This window comes from Raphanus sativus, chromosome 9 (assembly GCF_000801105.2).
Source record: "Raphanus sativus cultivar WK10039 chromosome 9, ASM80110v3, whole genome shotgun sequence".
In the NCBI taxonomy this organism is placed as follows: domain Eukaryota; kingdom Viridiplantae; phylum Streptophyta; class Magnoliopsida; order Brassicales; family Brassicaceae; genus Raphanus; species Raphanus sativus.
Window position 1 is genome coordinate 6,144,129 of NC_079519.1, and position 20,371 is coordinate 6,164,499.

Sequence of the window (20,371 nt, forward strand, 5' to 3'; positions counted from 1 at the left end):
TATTAATTTAAAATTATAGAAAATAGATAATCAGGAAAAAATTTATGCATTTATAACTAAAATTTAATAGTTTTATTAGTAATATGTTTGAAAACTTTAAAACATAGTACTATAGTATTTTGAAACAGAGAGTATTAGATTAAGTTTACGGATAATCACTGTATTTCTTCGGAGAGAATTATATAGTTGGATTAGATGAGCTGTTATATAACAACTTAAAAGTAGCTTTTAGCTCACCTTTCTAACGAATTATTGAACTTTCAGGTCAAATGTCAATGACCGCATATTTGATATACTTTCTATATCCTGCCATATAGATATTATCTTATATAAAACTTTAGATAAAAATATATAACTATATAAACTTAAAAACTGTATTATATAAATTTTATAATTTAGATCTACATTGATTCCTACAGTTCGGAACATAGAGACTTTAAAACAATCAAAACCATTATCTTCTAAGCAATAATCTATTAATTTATAATTTTAAATTGTTAAGTTTGTTACCATGTTTTGGAAGCATGTTTTACTACAAAGTAATTAAATGCTTGAATTAGTCAAAAAGTGTGTTCGAGTATATTAATTAGCTCGTCATGGACCTTATTGTAAAGGAATATGATTTTCTATTAAGTCAGAAACATGGTTGATTGGCATTAGTACACTATCCAATGGAAAATGTTTGAGCTAACGAGTTTGTTTGAAAAAAAACTAACATTAAGCGATCCTAAGAAAGATATCCATAGTTGCTATTAAAAACACTTGATTAAATTACACAGAAAAAAACTTGATTAATTACACTAGATAGGTCCAGCACAACTTATATAGAGTTGATTAATCAGACGCAAAATAAAAAGAAAAACAAGTTTGGTGTGAGATTAGTTAGATGATGATGTACTTAGACCTAAAATATGGTTGGGCCACCAGATCACCTAAGCCCTTTTGACTTGTAAACATCTCATATCTTAATCTTCAATTTTACATTCATTTTATTTCCATTATATTTAATGTCTCTCGAATCTAAACAATGATCTTACCTCTTCTTATTATGTCTTCTTCTCCAGTGCATTCCATTTAAAGAGCTTACATTTCACGACTCTTCTATTTCTTCAACCTAACAAGTAAAAACGACATCACAGCAGCAGTTTTCTACATACCACAGCTAAAACTTTCCTTCATAGCTCATACACACATATTGACATATATATAGACACACATACATTATTCAGTCCATAACAACATCAAGACAAAAAGACTTGATCAAAGATTATGGAGATTCCAAGACGATTTTGCGTATGCATCCTAGCGGTTTTTGTTATCTTTCTTCTCTCGCCAACCACCGTTCACTCCATGATCCGACATTACAAATTTAATGTAAGTCTCTCTGTCATGCATATATTGTTTAACGCATACATGCATCACAAAATGATACATTATTCGTCAAGGACCCATATATAATACTTAGTCTTATTTTCATTTCTTAAATTATATACCTAAAATGCCTTTGTGGTTAATTTGCATGATATGATTCATGCATGAATACGCCATACGATCATGCACTATATACTGTGTACACTACTGACCGTCCGATGTATTTAAATGTGTGCACCGTCAGGTGGTGATGACGAACACCACAAAGCTGTGCTCGTCGAAGCCTATTGTCACGGTTAACGGCCAATTTCCAGGGCCCACAATTGTTGCACGAGAAGACGACACTGTGTTGATCAAAGTAGTGAATCATGTCAAATACAACGTCTCCATCCATTGGTGAGCAAACCTCAAACAAACCTTTTTAGATATTAGTGAGAAGTTGACCAAAAAAAAAGATATAAGTGAGACACGACCCTTGAATATATGTATCTTTATTCAATTCAAACCCATAACGTTAATAATGTTTTTTTTAGTCAAAAAAAACGTCAACGATGTATCAATAAGACCCAACAGCTTACTTACAATAACTGTATAATAAAAATAATAAAAAGTAATATCCATACATGTATAGGCATGGTGTAAGGCAATTGAGGACAGGTTGGGCAGATGGACCGGCTTACATTACACAATGTCCTATCCAACCGCGGCAAAGTTATCTTTATAATTTCACATTGACGGGTCAACGAGGAACCTTATGGTGGCATGCTCACATATTGTGGCTTCGGGCCACGGTGCACGGGGCCATTGTCATCTTGCCTAAGCATGGTGTCCCATACCCTTTCCCCAAGCCCTACAAAGAGAAAACCATTGTTCTTGGTAAGCTACCCAAACCAAAACATAATTTTCGTAGAACGATCGATTGATTAATGTTCTTCACCGCAAATGTAACTATTTTTATGATATATATATAGGTGAATGGTGGAAATCGGACGTGGAGCAACTTATAAACGAGGCTACAAAAGATGGAACAGCTCCTAACGCCTCTGATGCACATACCATCAATGGTCACACCGGCCCCATCTCTAATTGTCCTTCCCAAAGTAATTACTTAGCAATTTAATTACCTAAATTAATTAGCCATTTTATTTTTTCTTAGTAACTTTATGGTACTATATTTTTTTCATTTATTTTTACTTGTAGGTCTTTATGGTTTGCCGGTGAGGCAAGGAAAGACATACATGTTACGGATCATCAACGCCGCGCTAAACGAAGAGCTCTTCTTTAAAATAGCTGGTCACAAGTTAACAGTTGTCGAAGTTGATGCTGTTTATACCAAACCTTTAAGAACCGACACCATCCTCATAGCTCCGGGACAAACTACTAACGTTCTCTTAACAGCAAACGCAAATCCTGGTTCCAAATACATGGTCGCCGCCACAACGTTTATGGATGCTCCCATCTCCTTTGACAATGTCACCGCCACGTCCACTCTCCACTACATTGGCCACACCGTTTCCTCCTCCAAGAAAACAGTTCTCGCTTCGCTTCCGCAGCCAAATGCAACGTTGGTTGCGACCAAATTCATTAGGTCTCTCAGGAGCTTGAACTCCCAAGAGTATCCGGCTAAAGTTCCAACTACAGTTGATCACTCTTTGTTCTTCACGGTGGGTCTAGGCGCGAACTCTTGCCCTAGCTGCAAAAGTGGAATTAGATTAGTGGCTGGAATAAACAACGTAACGTTCACCATGCCTAAAACCGCTCTTCTACAAGCTCATTACTTCAATATTTCTCACGTATTCACTGACGACTTTCCAGCCAAGCCGTTTAATCCTTATAATTATACGGCACCAGTAAACCAAAGCGTTAATGCGGCGACAATGAAAGGTACAAAGCTTTACCGGCTTCCTTTCAACGCGACGGTGCAAATCATCTTACAAAATACAGCGATGATCCTGTCTGAAAACCATCCTTTTCATCTTCACGGGTTTAACTTCTTCGAGGTTGGTAGAGGTTTAGGGAACTTTAACCCGGAAAAGGATCCGAAAAGGTTTAACTTGGTGGATCCGGTAGAAAGAAATACCATTGGTGTTCCAGCTGGTGGTTGGACAGCCATCAGATTCATTGCTGACAATCCAGGTACCTGATAACTAAAATAATGCATGTTGTGTAGTGTATCTAATTTCTAATATTGGTTTATTTTTCGTATAGAAGTTGTTGGTCTTTTTTGACAAAAAGTTGTTGGTCTTGTTAGTTGTTACGCATTACTTTTTTCAAACAGTTAGTCTTTTTCGATCAAGAATTATTTATTTATTGTCAATAATGTTGTAACGCATAATTTGTGCAATAGTCGGTCCGACTTGCTATAGATTTGTGCTAGCTGATTTATTGTTTTGTTTTATATTATAAGGGGTGTGGTTCATGCATTGTCACTTGGAAATCCATACAACATGGGGACTAAAGATGGCATTCGTCGTGGACAACGGTCACGGTCCTGACCAGTCACTGCTTCCTCCACCCGCCGATCTTCCCAAATGTTAGGGGGGACTTATTATTTTGTTACTTCGTTATACGATATTATATAACAAATTGATTCTTTTTGGGAAATAAAGGTTAGGGGTTATTGCATGATTACAATTTTTTATGTAAAAAAGAAGATAAAGATTTATTTATAGTTTTGATAAAAAAAGATTTATTTATAGTTAAATTTAGAACGTTATTTTTTTGCATGCTAGGCTTCTTTCTACTTTTCATTTTTGACTGTTTTCGTTGCAACTTGGCAAGTAGAGTTATCCAGCAAGGAAAGAGATAGTAAACCCATACGGTGCTCAACGGAAGGATTTCTAAATGCCAAATGTCACGGATATTCTTAAGCAAAACCCAAAAGGTTCGGTCGGTCGTCGGTGTGTTCCTTAAAGTTGTTTTAAAAAGGATATATGTATAATGTATCACACAACACACGTATCCATAACTCAACTGAACTCGAGTTATAATATGTCGACAACACTAGTTAACTACAAACCAAAAAATACAAAGTGTGGTCTCATTTTAATTAAATGGATTGGTAATTCTTTACGTAGATAGAGACAAAATGGTGACATGGTTTGGATCAAGAGCATAGTAGCATACTCCCTTTTTTATTTTCATGTAAAATTAGGTTGAATATCAAACCAAACAAACTTACATACATTGTACAAGTGTTTATGAGATGGATAATTTAACATTCTTTTTTAAAAAATGGACATGTGTAATTTCGTTGCTGTTTGACGATGATAGGCGATATTCGATTTTTTACATAATATATCGTCGGTATTTCGTTGCTATAAAATTTCATTGCTGTTTAACAAATAAAATTTGGTCGCTGAAATCCGTATTTTAGTGATAACTAGTGATATTCCGGCTCTATGCGCCGGATTTGTATGTTTTTTTCTTACTTAAATTTATAATTTATTATATGGTCTTAGTAAAGAAAATATGTAAAATGAAAATATGTAAAAATAGCATAAGTAGTTGTTACTAATCGATTTAATAAAAATAGAATAAAAATTAATAGTCGTAAAAGAGTTTTTTTAGTTGGAATCTTAAATACTCGTGTCATAGACTGAGCTTTCTTTCAAAAAATGTTTAAAAGTGTTAAACCTGAGAAAGTTGATTAACGCATGTAGAAATACCACCTCAGAAAGGAGATGATGCATAAGAAAACTGCTACTTTAAAAGTAAGCAATCATTAACTGGTAAACTGAAATAAGAAATCGGTATACCTTCCCATTAATCAACAACATATCAAACCCAATATCTTTCTCCTTCCTTAACATTTCAAGCTTGCCAAAATTGTTGTAGCCTAGTTTGAACATCTCTACACTGATTTGTCTTTAACTCCGAGCAATGAAACTGGAAATTCGACAATGATTGAATTGGAAAAAGTAAAGGGAGTATCGTCCGAACTCTCACACCATCTATACATATACAATGAAATTGAGAAAGCAGGAACTAAAGAAGCATTCAATAGGAGATTGTGGGATGAATGTGATTTTTGGATTTATTATATGAATGATTACGTTGATTGCGTTAAAGAAGGAGAATTGTAGAGGCTATATTCTCCATCGTCAACATCTAATACAAAAAAATCCTATAAACCAGTGTTTTGAAACCCGACCCGGACACTGAATCAGATGATTTACCGAATCACTGGATCATTGGATTAACCGCAGATGAATTGCGGGTTAATAAATAAATTAGTTTTATTATATAATAATATATTAGCTATGAAAACAAATATATTTAAAAACTAAAGTTAAGAATTTTAAGTGTACATACAAAATATTAAGAAATAGTTTAGACTATTTAAAAAAATTGTAACATAAGAATTATGACATCTAAAAAAATCAAGACATTTTCCAATCCAAAATAAACCAGAATTAAAATATTATTTTAATAAATTGTCAATAACAAAAATAAGCTAACACCAGATCACATCAACTAATTTTGGTTTTCTCTAAATTTTAAAACTTACCAACAGTTTTTTTTTTCTAAATTTGCCACTTCGTCATTTTGGGGATATTTTTCAGTAAGAGCATTCTCTAATTTATTATAATCAATTTCGCCAGGTTTTTATTCTTCAACAATCCAAAATCTGTTTTGTAATTCATATGATCATACAATTTTATTTTTTTGATCTGTAAATTAAAAATGTAATGATTTGTATTAAATTAAATTAAATAAAAAAAAAATTACTCACCTTTCTTGCCAAAGTAAATTGTACTTAGCTCAAGCACAATCATGACTCACTTTTTTTGCAAACGTAAACTGTAGTGTAGAAGAAGAGGAAGACGACAATAAAAAAAGAAATTTCAAAATTTTAATTAGAAATTTAGAATATAAAAAATAATTTCAAAATATAACTTAAACTAAAAATAGTAAAAATAAAAATTATCTATTGGTTCAACCAGTGCTGCAATAAAACTCAAACTCGATTTCTATTGGATCACAGATTTATCAGTTCAATTATGGATCTGGGTCAAATTCAAAACACTCTTATAAACGCTTGGACATGTATCAAGAAAAGTTTAACCTCCACTCCCTCATTTATTTCACAATTAATACCAAAATTCATTAAATTTAATTTGAGAAAATATTTTTATTATTAAAAAGAAAATACCACATGGATTTTTTTCCCCCAAGAAGATAAAAAAGTCTACTTTATTAGTATAGATAGATGATTTATTTTTTAACTCGGCAACATTTAGTAACTCCCTACACGCTTCCAATATATTTGATTTTAATCGTCGGTAGACAACCCTATAAATGGTAGATGAAGTTGATGTAGCAAATTGTGGAAGCAAAACACAAGAGGGGGCATACTAGGAAAAATATAAAACGTAGATGCTGAAGGGTGATTTCATGTACGTAATCATTTAATTGGATCCTAACACAATTGTTCATATGAATAAAATAGCATTTACAGGTGCATATATATATATATATTTCAGTTATACTGGAATCGCAATTTCCATCAAATTATCAAAATAGTTTAACACGAAGGAAATAAAACAAATTGTGAACGAATTGATTCCAAATGATTTTGGCTGCTTCATCCATTTCGTAGGACGTTTGTCCCTTGGTGTGCACTAAAAACTTACTTTGATTTTAATTTATGCTTAAACAGATTTCTGACTTATTCCTTGTTTGAAATAATATCCAACCAATAACCAGCCTAAAGTATTCAAATGAATAAAAGAGTATTTAACTTGAAAGATTTCTATAAATGGGAAGACACACATTGTTTAGAGAATATTAGTTGAACCAGAAATGGCAAAAACTACTATTCGATTATTTGCCATGTGTCTTCAACATTTTGACCTTTTTCCCTCTACATATAGCTCCTCGAAAGTCCAAAGAGGCATTATATAAAAAATACTATTATATATGAATACGCTAAAGATGTAAGCATTCTGTTCAATAAGGGACTAGATAAAACCATTGTTAGGTCCTATCTAGTAAACTTGTAAATATATTCTGAAATGATATCACTTTTTGGTAACCTTGCATGATTCATACGCAGAACTGATTGAGCAATTTTTCATATATAAAACATGCGCGAAAGATTTTAAATATGACGATTTCATGTATAGTGATATGATCACTTTTAAACTCCTTTTAATATGACACTAGATTTTGACCCGCGCTTTTGAAGCGCGGAATATTTTACGATAAAAAATTTCACTAATAACCTAACAAATATTTTGGTAATTTTTAAAGTGTGTGTATTTAAAATATTTTTGCATTTAAATCAATGTTTTTAAATTCAACCCGATTGTGATTATGTCCGTTAATCCGGATATCTGACAATTCAATTTTGGTTTTTAAAATATTCATATTAAAAAAAATCACTAAACCTCGAGACTAACCGATTGAACTGATGGATGACTGATGGATGACCGATATGTAGTCTTATAATCCAAATTTTAAAGTTATTTATTTTGCAATTTATGAAATTATGACGTTTCTACAAAATTTTAAAGAGAAAATGATAGATATAAAATAACTAAGATTAATTATTGTATTGTCTGGAAACATTGATAGTATTATAAAAATATATATTGTTTGGAAACATTGATAATAGTATAAAAAATAAGTATATTGTTTGGAAACATGGATAGTATTATAAAGAAAGTAACATTAGTCATTTAATGTAGGTTTAACTATAAAGTATAAAGGTGTATTTAATTTAAAAACTTACAAAATAAATGTTAGGTCCAACAGAATGTTTCTGTTTTAATAAGATAGATGATATAGATGATTTAAAGATGCTAGGTCTGTGACTATAAGTAGAGATGTATACTTTGTAACATTTTATATATAGGTGGACAAGATTTATTTATCTAATACTCCATCCGTTTCAATGATCTATGTTTTAGAAAAAAATTGTTTCTAAAAAATTTATATTTTATATTTTCAATGTATGTAATAATAGCAAATCGTAAACTTCAAAACATTAATTATGTTTACTGAATTTTGATTGGTTAAAATAATAGAAAATAACTAAATACGAAAAATAATGCATTTATTGTCAAAAATTTTAATATTTTTTTTTAAAAACGTGTAAATTCTAGAATATGCATTATTTTGAAACGGAAAGTGTAGCATATAATCAAGGTGATTTTAACAATTTAAACTTGTTTAAACTGAAATATATGATGCCTCTTTGGACTATTAACGCTAAAATGTAATCAATTACTAATATACTATGTGATCCCTGAAATTAGGAATGTTATGCTGTAGTAAACTCGTTAGGTAATGGATTTCAATGACACGTTCCAAGATTCTTCATACAAAAATATATATTTGTACGTTTTAAAAATATTCATTATTGTATTTGAATAAAGAACAACTCATGCTATGGTCAACTATTAGGACATTATGCAATATTTAAATATAAACTGTACATCCCATAAAGCACTGTGCAGAAGAGAACGTGGTCAAATAAAACAGTGATTTGATTAGATCTTCTTAAATCATTTATGGGTTTACGATTACTATAATGAAGAACATTTTGGGTTCAATTAATCGTAATTGATGTGTTTTTGTAAACTTCTGTGATGAGACTCTTAATCGTACACAAATATCGTGAAATAAAATTTTGTTTCTTAGTGATTAACCATGTAAACTATCTTGTAACGGTGCAATAAACCAATCAAATAACAGAAACCAGACATAAAATTGAGGAATGGTAGAGAGAAAATTAGTATACCTATGCGCAAGGATGATACGGACAAATTGAAAAATGATCCAAATTTTTTGTTAAGCAAAAAAGAAAGATCTATAAAATTTCATAATGTAGTGAAATAATAGCTAGGCTAGGGTAAATAATACTATAGGTGTTTGGTCTATCGTCTATGATCTGAATTGTTTGTTTTAAACGCTCATTTCGTTATTCTATTCCAAAAACTATGTTTTTTAACATAGATCTGATTAGTAAAATTTCGATTATACAAACGTCACCGTGTACGTTAACAAACCAATTGAGAAAGAGAGCCCATTGAAGATCTCACGTGCATACTTGCCATTAAATTATAGGGGATTGATCGGACGTAGATAACTTTGCCACGTGAACAAAAACCACAATACAGAAGACAGATTCCTCGAGATCTTAAAAGAAAAACAACTAAAGTGAGAGACCGACCAATGACAGTGCAAAACGCGCATCTTACGTGGACCCCTTCGTACAACTTGGCCATGTAAGTTACCGCTGATCTCGACCGTTCATTTGGCGGCTGCTTTTTCCGATCTGACACACAAATCTCAAATTGGGAAAATACAATAAAAGTATAAAACTATATCAACTAAATATCATCAAGTTATTTCGCGGACTCGGGATGAAATCTCGGAATTGACCCGATGAAGCTCCTGTTGGTAAGAGTCAGGCGAATAAATTTGGTGGTGGTGGTAGTTTGGTCTCCGGTGTTCTCCGGCGAAATTCTTGCTTTCGTCGTCTCCGGCGGGTTTCTTCGATTGGACCACGATGTGGTGTGTACGAGACAGGTGTCTCATGTTTGGGTGGGCTTTCCTACGTGGTGTTTGACGCGTGCTTTGGTTAGATGCGTAGGTACGCAGTTAGGTTTGTGGGTTTGGGTTTTTGGACCTACGTTTTTTTAGTTTGCCCTTTGGTTTCGGGCTTTATTTGTTTGTTTGTGTATGTGTTTGTGTAATTGGGTCTTTCGTTTTGGGCTCAGACCTTAATAAATCAAATGGAAAAAAAAATCATCAAGTTATTGATTATATAAAATTATACAGCAGTATTTGTAGGGATAAACAAAATATCCGTGAAATTTGATTCAATCATTTATTCGTTTCGATTTGATTTTGATCCAAAAAATCTGGATATCCGTAAATTTACGAATCGAAACAAATATTAAAATTTAATATCCGTCAAATAAGAAGCAAATCACAAATACTCATTTAAAAAATGGAAATATGATCCGATCTATAATGTACATATTCATATTTATGTATATATAATTTATATCTCTATATAAATTTTTAATTATCTTATCCACTAAATTAATTATTTGGTCATTAAATTTTAAAGTATGTATTTTTTAAAATAATTTATAGTGAAATATAATTATTTTATTTTAAAACTTTCCTTTTTAACATTTTCAAAAAATGAAAGTTTTAATATTTTTACGGATCTACATATCGAATAGGATATCCGGTAAAATATATTGATTTTTCTGAATATCCGTAATATCGAATATCCAAAGAGATTACAGATCGAATCGAATTAAAAATTGATTATTTGTAAGGAAGAGATCGGATCACGGATATTCTTAAAATTTTGAATAGGCGTTCGATGCCCTCTTCTAAATATTTAAACTAAAAAATACAGCAGTATAAGTAACCTATATGTTTTAGTAATATTTTAATAAGGATGTTGAAAATTTTGTTATGCGAGGCAGGCATCGTATTCTCCCAGAAAATGTCAACTTCGTGTATTATTATTTTAAAATTAAATGGATAAAGTCATTTTCCTGGCTTTCAGAAACAATTATTTCTGTATTTCATAATTTATCGGTGTTCACCATGCATCATTATTATGTCGTAATCATATCAGTCACGGAATCATTCTTTTCATTTCTTTCACACATTTACAAATTTGTACTCTCCCTATTCCTCCTCCGCTCCTCGTTTTGAGTTTTTTCTTCTTCTACAAAGGTGTGACTGAATATACATTTTTTTTTCCGTCAATTGTTATTATATTATAGGACAAGACCCAAAAATGAGTCCAGTCCAAACCGAAACAAAAAGCCAAACCGGCCCAATTACAAAGAAACCGAAAGCCCGACATAAGGGCATCTGAAACGGGCCTAACACCGAAGCCCGAAACCACACGACGTCTTCCAAACGCCACACGTCCACATATCATCACCCACGCGTCCACGTGCTAACCACCACCGATCACACGAGCCACGCGTCATCCATCTACACCATCAACAACCAAAGGCCGAGATCTTCGCCGGAGAAAAACGAAACGGCAAGTGTTTTGTCGGAGCACGCCGTTGACAAATCACTGCGCCCACTTTATCACCAAAACTTTCACCGGAATCTCATCCGGGAATCACGTCGCTCACTAGACCCACATTTCCAGCAGAATCAATCTTCAATCATCCCTCAGACAACGAGAATCGAGACCAAAGGAGGTGAGTCAATTGCGAAGGGGAAGAAACGAAACGTCAGTCACCAAAACCGGAATAAACCCGGTGCAAAACCGCCGTCAAAACCGAGAAGGCATGACACGGAATCAGAAGCCGGCGAAGCGGCGGTAAAGAAGCTGCCGCAACCCAGAAGCAAAAGCCAGCCGTTCGTCGTCGGAGTTGAAGACGAGAACGCCAGAACCAGCTACCAGTCAGATAAGCCTTAGCCGGAGTACAAAACCCAGGAACTCTCTCATCCTCAACCGATTTCCCCTCTCTGAAAGATTTAAAATTGGTAAAAGATGCAGAAAAATCGAGAAAGAAAACCTCTCTCTAAGAGAGGAGAGAGAACCCAACTTTTTTTGTGACTGAATATACATAGTTACATACTAAAGTAAATATTTACTCTAAATTCAGTTTTTATTCTCTTTCCAACTTTTTCTGTCAATCAGGTGAAAAAGGTATTCAGCCAATTTACTCTAAAAATGAATGAAACCAGAGTAAATTTTCCTTTTTCCACTTTAGAGAAGTGGGAAGGTTTTCTCATTTTTTTTTAAATTTAGTTTTTCTCGTTTCTGCTTTATTTTTCTGCCATTTTACTTTACTACTAGTTGTTTCGTCCACGCAAACGGGCCAAAATATTTTATATTTACTTACTAATACATGTATTATTAGTAATTAAAAGACTATAATGATAAATTATTATTTTTATTTTCATTTGAAATTTTTTACATATTAGTTATAATTTGTTAAAATTTTCTTTGTACACTATATTTATTATATAGAAATAAATCTTAAAATTCACTCAAATATTATCTTTTCAATGATATAAAACTTATTATTTTCAGCTTATTTATATATTTTATTCATTAAGGATATAAACGATATTAACGACTCTAACTTTTGACTTGAGAACTCCATTGCAAAAAAAAAACACTTCACAAATAATAATATAGACTAATCAATCACACTCAAATATTGTTTTTTAGTTTTTTATTTAATTTTATCAGTACAAATAATAAATGATAGTACTACTTTAAATGATGTTAACTGGAATATTTAAATTTTACTATTGGCTCATAATTATGAGAGATGTTTTAGTGAGAGAAACTAACATACTTTTCAACATAAATTTATTCATTTTTAATTTGTATAGAAATTTCATAGAATTATTTCATTAGAAACAGAGCAAACATATGACCAAATCAATCAAACTTTACACTACAGATTTTTTTTTTAACATTTGGTACATCATTATATAATTTATATTACAAATGATGATAAACTACCTACAACATATGCGAAATTTATGACAATTTTACAGATAATTTCATAAACTCTTTTGTAACACTTGGATTAACAGATAGTTTTGCATGCATAACATATTTGATGGACATGCTTTCTCCGTATCATACAACCACAACGAACGGTTCTCACTGAACTTTCGATAAGTTTGCATTCTATAATTTGCAAAAAAATTGCACTCTAGAAATTGGACCTCAGACATGGAGTAAAAGTTTTTAAACCTTAGTCATTAGGCCATTGTGCTTCCACTTGCACTACATATTTATAACTATAACTACGCATTTATTAAAAAAACATATGGGATAGACGGTGTAATTGTTTGGTTGAAGTAGAGTAAATTAAATTATAATAATAATTTATTTTCAGTTACTTTATTTTCTACTAATCATGAAAATAAATATTATTATTTTAGTTTTACTTTTACTCAGTGTTTCTTTGTCTTTTCTTGATTGAGAGTCAAAGTTCTACTGTTATTTGGAGTTGAGCATACAATGAAAAATATAATTAAATAAAATATTTCAGTTTACCCCGAGAAGAGAACATTGAAGAGAGAAATTAGAAAGGAGCGAGAAGTAGATTGGGTTTTCCTTTTCCTGGCCGACGATAGTGGTTCCGTTAGTCACGTCGTCGGTCGGGATCTTTGTTGTTCGTTTCCCTTTTGTTTTCTCGGGTTATCTTTCCTTTGTTTCCGTCGGCGCATCGTCTTTCTGATGGCTGGTCGGCTCGAACGACCGCTGTGGCTCCTGTTCAGACAAAGGAGGACGGTTGGCTAAAGTCTCCGCATTGCCATACTCTTCGGTCGACGGCGGCCCTAGTTTTCCTTGCGGCTCTTAATTTTAAGTTTTTATTTTCCTCTTATCTCGTTTTCGTTTTTTTACGGTTCGTTCTGGTTGTTTGGTTAAGCTTACGTCGTGGACGGTGGAGGCTTTCCGGTGTAAGGCTTGTCGAGAGTGGTGAAGCTTCATCTTGGGTCTGTAGTAATGGATTGAGGGTGAGATCTCGCTAGGGCGATTGATTCTCGCTGGTATTTGAGCCCCCGGCATGGAGTTAGATGGAGATTTTGAACTCCGGTGTGGTCCGGCGATCCGTATATCTGGTCGTCGAAGAAGACTAGAAGCGTTTGGTGGTCCGGCGAGCCGCAAGGAAAACCAGAAGCGGCGTCTCTATACACGTAGTCGAAATCTATCATATATATATCTAAAAATTCACAAACAACTCTAAATTTTACATTGAGAGTTTAATATTAATTAAAAAATTTTCTGTTACAAAAACAAAACTAAAAAATATTGCAAAAATAATAACAAAATTGTTACCAGAAAGATCTTGTCGGATTGAATCTATTTGTGTCGATTTTATTAGGCCCAGGTCTATTCGGATCGGTTCTTTTTGGTTTCAATTCTTTCAAGTAGAAGAGTTTTGGACCCAACAAATATTTGTAAATTTTCGGTTTGGTTTTGGACCGAATATTTTCGGATCAGTTCCAATCCAAGTTTTTGAATCCGGCTAAAATGTCAAGATTAGGTCTAGATATTTTAGCCGGATTCAAAAACTTGGATCGAAACTGATCCGAAAATATTCGGTCCAAAACCATACCGAAAGTTTACAAATATAAAATTTTGGGTATTGGGTCCAGATATTTAGCCTCTGAATAGTATATGAAATATCCAAACTCCATTTGAAAATTCCTTAAAAATACACATACTAAATTAACTTTGCTGAAAAAATACACGAACTTTTTAGGCTTCCCGAAAAATACACGAACTAATTTTGGTTGTCCATAAAATACATGAACTTTTTAATCAGAGTTAACGGCGTCTAACGGCGTCTTACTATTCTGTTAGTCACTGTTTATACCGTTAAAATCGAGGTGTGAAACCTTCAAAATTCAAAAGTTCGTGTATTTTATGGACAATCAAAATTAGTTTGTGTATTTTTTGGGAAGCCAAAAAAGTTTGTGTATTTTTTCAGTAAAAGAAATTTAGTCTGTGTATTTTTAAGGAATTTTTCCTTGTTGTAATGGGCTCATTCTTTTTTAATATCAAAACCATTGACGAAAAAAAAATTCATTTTACCCTCATTTATTATAGTTTAATTTTATATGCCTCTTCAATAGTCTATATAATTTTCACCTTATAACTCCAAAGTGTTCTCAATCAAACTCTAATTATGAAAAACCATCCTTTGTAATATAGCTTCTTTAGACGGAAAGTATTTTTTAACTGCCAAGTATTATGCATGAATGTAACTTTGCAAGGTGACAAAAGAAGTATGAAAGAAAGAGAATCCAATCTTTAATTTCTGTAATGAGCAAAAAGACAGGATCCCCCAAAAATATAATTTCTCAAGAACAAAACTATAAGAGCCCAAATCATCTCCTCCCTTTCTCTACATATTTCTTCTTCTCTTTTTCTTTTTACTAGAAAGATTTTAGAAACTAGTTTTCTTTCTATTTAAGGGTTCATTTGCTTCTTCTTGCACGCTATTAGTTTTCCCAATTGGGTAAGCTCCAAGGTAGCTTCTTCAATAGTATTATTATTATTTTCATTTTCTGTAGCCGAATGTTTATTTTCCCGAGAAATATTATCCACACCCAGATCTTTAAATCTCAACTCTGAGTCTCTGATACTCTTATAAACCTACTTACTCATGCTTTAGTTCCACCAAATCTGGAAAACCAATAGATTTATTCTGCAGAATCTCAGAGCTATACCCAGATCTTGCCTAGATTTTACCATGGATTCTCTCAATTCTTTTCCAAAAGGTTGAAACTTTTCTAGATTCCTTGAAGTGGGTCTAAGCAATGCGTCAAAGATATTCTGATGATTTCTCTAATCAAAATAAAAACGAAGTATCATTTTTGACATTGTTATTCCTTTGATTCACTTATCTCTTCAAACCCAAGAACTCTGACTCTCTTTCTCCGGTTGAATTAACTCTGTCGGTATGTTTTGTTTTAACAAATCCTAAGAAGAAAAAAAAACAGAGCTAGGTTTTACCTTTTTTCGGACATGGAGATTCTTAGACCGACAACTTCACACGTCTCCGGTGGGAACTGGATCATGGAGGAGACCAAGAGCAACGTCGCAACTACCCGTGAGGTTGCCACGTGGACGGCGGCGGAGAATAAGGCGTTCGAGAATGCTTTGGCCGTTTACGACGACAACACCCCTGATCGGTGGCAGAAGGTAGCGGCGGTTATCCCGGGGAAGACCGTGAGTGATGTCATCAGACAGTATAACGAGCTGGAAGCTGACGTCAGCAGCATCGAGGCCGGTTTAATCCCTGTTCCCGGTTACATCACCTCGCCGCCTTTTACCCTGGTTTGGGCCGGTGGTGGAGGTGGATGTAACGGATTCAAACCGGGTCATCCGGTTGGTAATAAACGTTCTCCTGCCGGTAGATCGCCGGAGTTGGAGCGGAAGAAAGGTGTTCCTTGGACGGAGGAAGAACACAAGTAAGCTTCTGTTCTTTTCCCGTATTACTAGGAACTGAAATTTAACCGGAATAATAATTGTTACTACTACTTGCTAGTTGCTAGTCATGCAAACTCGTGGAATAATTAAGAACATAAATTGTGATTTTATTTGGAGAAAGTTCCAACATCTACATCACTAGTTATTAAAAACGAAAAACTTGATATCAGTGTGTATAATATACTAGGATCGGCCCGCCCTACGGGCGGGATGTGAACTATAAAATAATTTCAACGGCTAATATACAAATTAAAAACATTAAGATCTGGATACTGAAATTTTAGGCATGTATATCCGGATCCGGACCAGTTATATATTTTTAAAATATTTAAGCATAATTATATCTATATATGTATACTATAAATATTTAGTTTAAAATGTCTATTTTTATTTTGTTTAACATTTAATATATACTTATTTTAATGTGATGTGTTCTAATTTTTATTTGATGTATATGTTGTGAGACCATACTATTATAATTATTATTTATATTTTTTGTTGTGAGTTTTTAGTTTGATGAAAACATAATTTTATTACAATTGACCAATTTTCCTATACAGTATAGTTTTATTTTAGAAATGAGAATATCCAAATATGTTTTATTTGTTTATTTATATTTGATCTAACTTGTATTGTCAATGTTTTTCCCTTTTATATCATCTATATCATTCACAATGTGTAATTATAAAGATTTATACATCATATAAGTTTTTTTATTCTACTTCATCTATTCCTATTCTTAGAAGAAATAAGATTAATCTTCTATGTCATTTGATTGGATTTTGTAAGTTATTCTATAACAGTGATTTATATTTATATTAAAGTTTATTAATATTTTTAAAAGCATTAATACATATAGAACTTATAGAAATTTCATTTGCGAAAACATAGTTAAAATATAATATATATTTTTAAATTACTTTTGTTTGTATTTATAATCATACATTTGCAAGTTAAACTATAACCATAAAATAAATAATTATATTCCACGAACGGATTATGAGCCTCACAAAATTTGGAGTATTTTAAAGCTGGAAAAGAAAAAGAAAAATTGGAGTATCTTATATATTTGATAATATATCCAAGGTTTAAGAATACCCATAAGCGTATGGACATTGTATAGTCAGAAAGCTTGAAGTTGTGGTTGCTCCGGGTAATGCCAATGGTCGCTGGCCTCACCTGCTCGCCGACAAATAGCTTGCTAACCCCACAAGACGCTGCCTTTTTCAGAGAGATGAAGAGATCGCGTTCTCCGGAAAATTATAGATTTTGCCGGAAACGACGCATCGAAGGTTTATATATATAAGGATCTAGCAGACGAAGAGCGCAATAGGTTGATTCGTAGTGGGATGGAGAATAAAGACGATTTAAGATTAAACCACAAACACCGTTACCGAATCTAGAAAGTCTCAGCGCCAAATGAAAACAGACGAAGAACACGAAGGAGAACATCTGTTTAGGGATTCCGTAGAACAGTGTCGATGGGCCTAGTGCCGAAGAGCATTTCATTTGCGCTGGACGAAGCCCACTGCGAAGCCCATTTCGAGAGAACAAAGTTTAAGTGATACGGTGCGTATCTGATGTGTCAACTCGTGAGATTTCTAATTTATGACGTGGACGCTGATGTGTCAGCAGGAGAGATTCAACTCTCTTTTATATATATAGATAGATACAACTTTATGAAACTATCGTTAATTCGATATTTGTCACATTCAGGCTACTTCGAAGAGATACATGCATAGTCGTAGTTTGGTTTATTTGTTAAATAGTTACATTCTGATATTGTTTGTAAATTGTAATGTATATAGGTTTATGCAAATATATTTGATACAATTTGTTTTTGTGGCAAACACAGGTTATTTCTAATGGGTTTGAAGAAATACGGGAAAGGTGATTGGAGGAACATATCTAGGAACTTTGTGATAACAAGAACGCCAACGCAAGTCGCTAGTCACGCCCAAAAGTACTTTATACGTCAACATTCTGGCGGCAAAGACAAGAGACGAGCAAGCATTCACGACATAACCACCGTAAATCTCGAGGATGAAGCTTCTTTGGAGACGAACAAGAACTCCTTGGTTGGACGAGAACAACATTCAAGACTAGGCGGGTTTCCTTGGAGCCAAACTGACAATACTGGAACTCATGCAGACGCTTTCAACATAACGATAGGTAACGCTCTTAGTGGCGTTCACTCGTACGGCCAGGCTCTGCTAGGGCCGTTTAACACGGCCGCTGATTCTTGCTACGATGGGCAGAACGCAATGTTTCAGCTATAGCAAGTTGTGATACTCTAATTGGGTGTAAGTTAAATTCTTAATTATTCATATGGACGGAACAATCTTATTTGAAAATTGTATAATAAACGTCCATTGTTTTGGTTGATTCCAAATTAAAATAGTTAATAAATGTTTCGTGACAGTGATTAATCTTTTTAGTTAATTTGGTAAATGTTTTGCCACTCAGTTATATTCAGTGTTCAAAAATACGCCCTGTGCGGCCGCCTATACGTAGCTTCAAAAATATGCATAATTTGCCACTCAGTTATATTCTATGTTTTGCCTCTCAGTTATATAACTTATATTAATGGCTTACAACTAAAGGTTCAAATGAGGTTTATCTGATTTTATTAATTAACATTACTTAGCTTATGCATAATCACAATTAAAATTTGATAGGGTGCGCAAGTGTGAGTTGTTGGAAAACACACAAAAATATAATTATTTCTGTTATACAAGTTGCAGCCAAAAGTTGCAGCCAAAAGGTTCAAAAGGTCACAAACTTGGTAATCTCTGATATCCAAAGCTTGTCGTTTAATGTATGAGTAACTTATGCATCACAATATGTCATTTTCGTTGTTCATCTCAATCAAGCCATCTGTTTCAAATTGAAGTTATAACAGTGGACACAATGTTTGATATTAAAAATTGACATTTTTACTTATTTTATATAAAAAGAAGTATCAAGTTTTTATTTTCAGTAAATAATAAATATACATAAAACCTAAAACCAAGACTTTTATAGAATTCCAAATAACGATGATATATCAGAAACATACTTGAAAAATCCAAGCCAGCATACATAAAAAAAACCAACTGAAACAATTAAACTAATCATAAAACCCTAGAAAACAATAAAGTTACCTAACTCAAATCGGCTTCTTCGCCATAAAATCCCATATTTCAGCTTGATTACCAGGCAATCGAGGAATATTATATGGGACTTGATAACCCAGGAACGGGTTAAGATTAAAAGATGCAGACCTCTGTACAACGGCTTCAAGATTATGATAAGGTGCTTGCCTTTGCATAAACTGAGTACCCTCGTTTCCCTTCGACATCATGAAGCCTTGATTTACCACTGAGTCGGCAAAATTATCCACTAGAATCGGCTCCATTGGAATCTGATCATCATGAGGCGATGAGAACAACGGGAAACTCATATTATTATATGGGAACATCAAGGACTGTTGCTGCTGGTGACCAGCATAGTATTGTGACATGTAATGTGACTCCATGGCTTGATTATGAGCCCTAATCGCATTACGGTTTTGCCTCATTACAGCTTCATGTAACTTGTTCCCCACGTCATCGAAAATCCCACGTAGCTGCTCCTGTGAACACTTGTCTAGCTTTTCCTCCCAACAGCAATACTTATTCTTGTTATGTATCCCTCTCGTATTATTATGATTCTCCGTCTCTTTTGCCTTACCTATATCGTTAACGAAAGTCTCGACGTGGGCTTCTTTCCTGCAGCTGTTAGGGGCTGTGTCTCTGTACCTGCGTATGATGTCTCTGGCTTTGGTCTCGTCTTCCGGCCATATCTCAGGTTTGGAAATCACCTCATCGGTCGCTTTGGTGGGCCCGTAGACGATGAGACATGTCTGGACGCCGCAGAGAGTTGAGAACTCTCCAGCCTTCTTGTAAAGACAGGCTCTCCTCTTCTTGTAAGTGGTCATCCTTGTTTTATCGTTCGCTATCCTTTGTAGGTCCACGACTTTATCATGATCCATCCTTTTCACCCTCATTTCTT

The 20,371-nt window shown here is 33.5% G+C and overlaps 3 protein-coding genes across 4 annotated transcripts; 2 read left to right on the plus strand and 1 right to left on the minus strand.

Moving 5' to 3' along the window:
- The first annotated feature begins 1,043 nt into the window (after positions 1-1,043).
- Positions 1,044-4,383, plus strand: LOC108826715 (laccase-16). The gene is made up of 6 exons (XM_018600092.2): positions 1,044-1,374; positions 1,616-1,767; positions 2,003-2,247; positions 2,343-2,471; positions 2,572-3,507; positions 3,779-4,383. Exons 1-6 carry the CDS (start codon positions 1,270-1,272, stop codon positions 3,907-3,909), a joined length of 1,698 nt encoding a protein of 565 aa, XP_018455594.1. The 5' UTR covers positions 1,044-1,269; the 3' UTR covers positions 3,910-4,383.
- A 10,774-nt stretch (positions 4,384-15,157) lies between these two features.
- On the plus strand, positions 15,158-18,802 carry LOC108827462 (transcription factor DIVARICATA). 2 transcript variants are annotated; one of them, XM_018600865.2, is made up of 3 exons: positions 15,158-15,365; positions 15,835-16,320; positions 18,195-18,802. In XM_018600865.2, the coding sequence occupies exons 2-3, from the start codon at positions 15,875-15,877 to the stop codon at positions 18,616-18,618; spliced, it is 870 nt and encodes a 289-aa protein (XP_018456367.1). In that variant the 5' UTR covers positions 15,158-15,365; positions 15,835-15,874; the 3' UTR covers positions 18,619-18,802. The 2 variants fall into 2 exon arrangements, with proteins under 2 accessions (XP_018456367.1, XP_056851285.1); XM_056995305.1 differs by having other exon boundaries at positions 15,160-15,365; positions 15,881-16,320.
- Positions 18,803-19,408: 606 nt separating this feature from the next.
- LOC108824594 (agamous-like MADS-box protein AGL82) lies at positions 19,409-20,371 on the minus strand. The gene has a single exon (XM_018598018.2). It carries the CDS (start codon positions 20,364-20,366, stop codon positions 19,488-19,490), a length of 879 nt encoding a protein of 292 aa, XP_018453520.1. The 5' UTR covers positions 20,367-20,371; the 3' UTR covers positions 19,409-19,487.

What these genes read in the sequence shown, in the direction of transcription:
- LOC108826715 (XM_018600092.2), top strand. Translation starts at nt 1,270, where the DNA reads ATGGAGATTCCAAGACGATTTTGCGTATGCATCCTAGCGGTTTTTGTT. An exon ending in AGAGAAAACCATTGTTCTTG is followed by an intron (nt 2,248 to 2,342) that starts GTAAGCTACCCA and finishes ATATATATATAG; the next exon opens with GTGAATGGTGGAAATCGGAC. An exon ending in CTCTAATTGTCCTTCCCAAA is followed by an intron (nt 2,472 to 2,571) that starts GTAATTACTTAG and finishes TTTTACTTGTAG; the next exon opens with GTCTTTATGGTTTGCCGGTG.
- LOC108827462 (XM_018600865.2), top strand. Translation starts at nt 15,875, where the DNA reads ATGGAGATTCTTAGACCGACAACTTCACACGTCTCCGGTGGGAACTGG. An exon ending in TGGACGGAGGAAGAACACAA is followed by an intron (nt 16,321 to 18,194) that starts GTAAGCTTCTGT and finishes TGGCAAACACAG; the next exon opens with GTTATTTCTAATGGGTTTGA.
- LOC108824594 (XM_018598018.2), bottom strand. Translation starts at nt 20,366, where the DNA reads ATGAGGGTGAAAAGGATGGATCATGATAAAGTCGTGGACCTACAAAGG.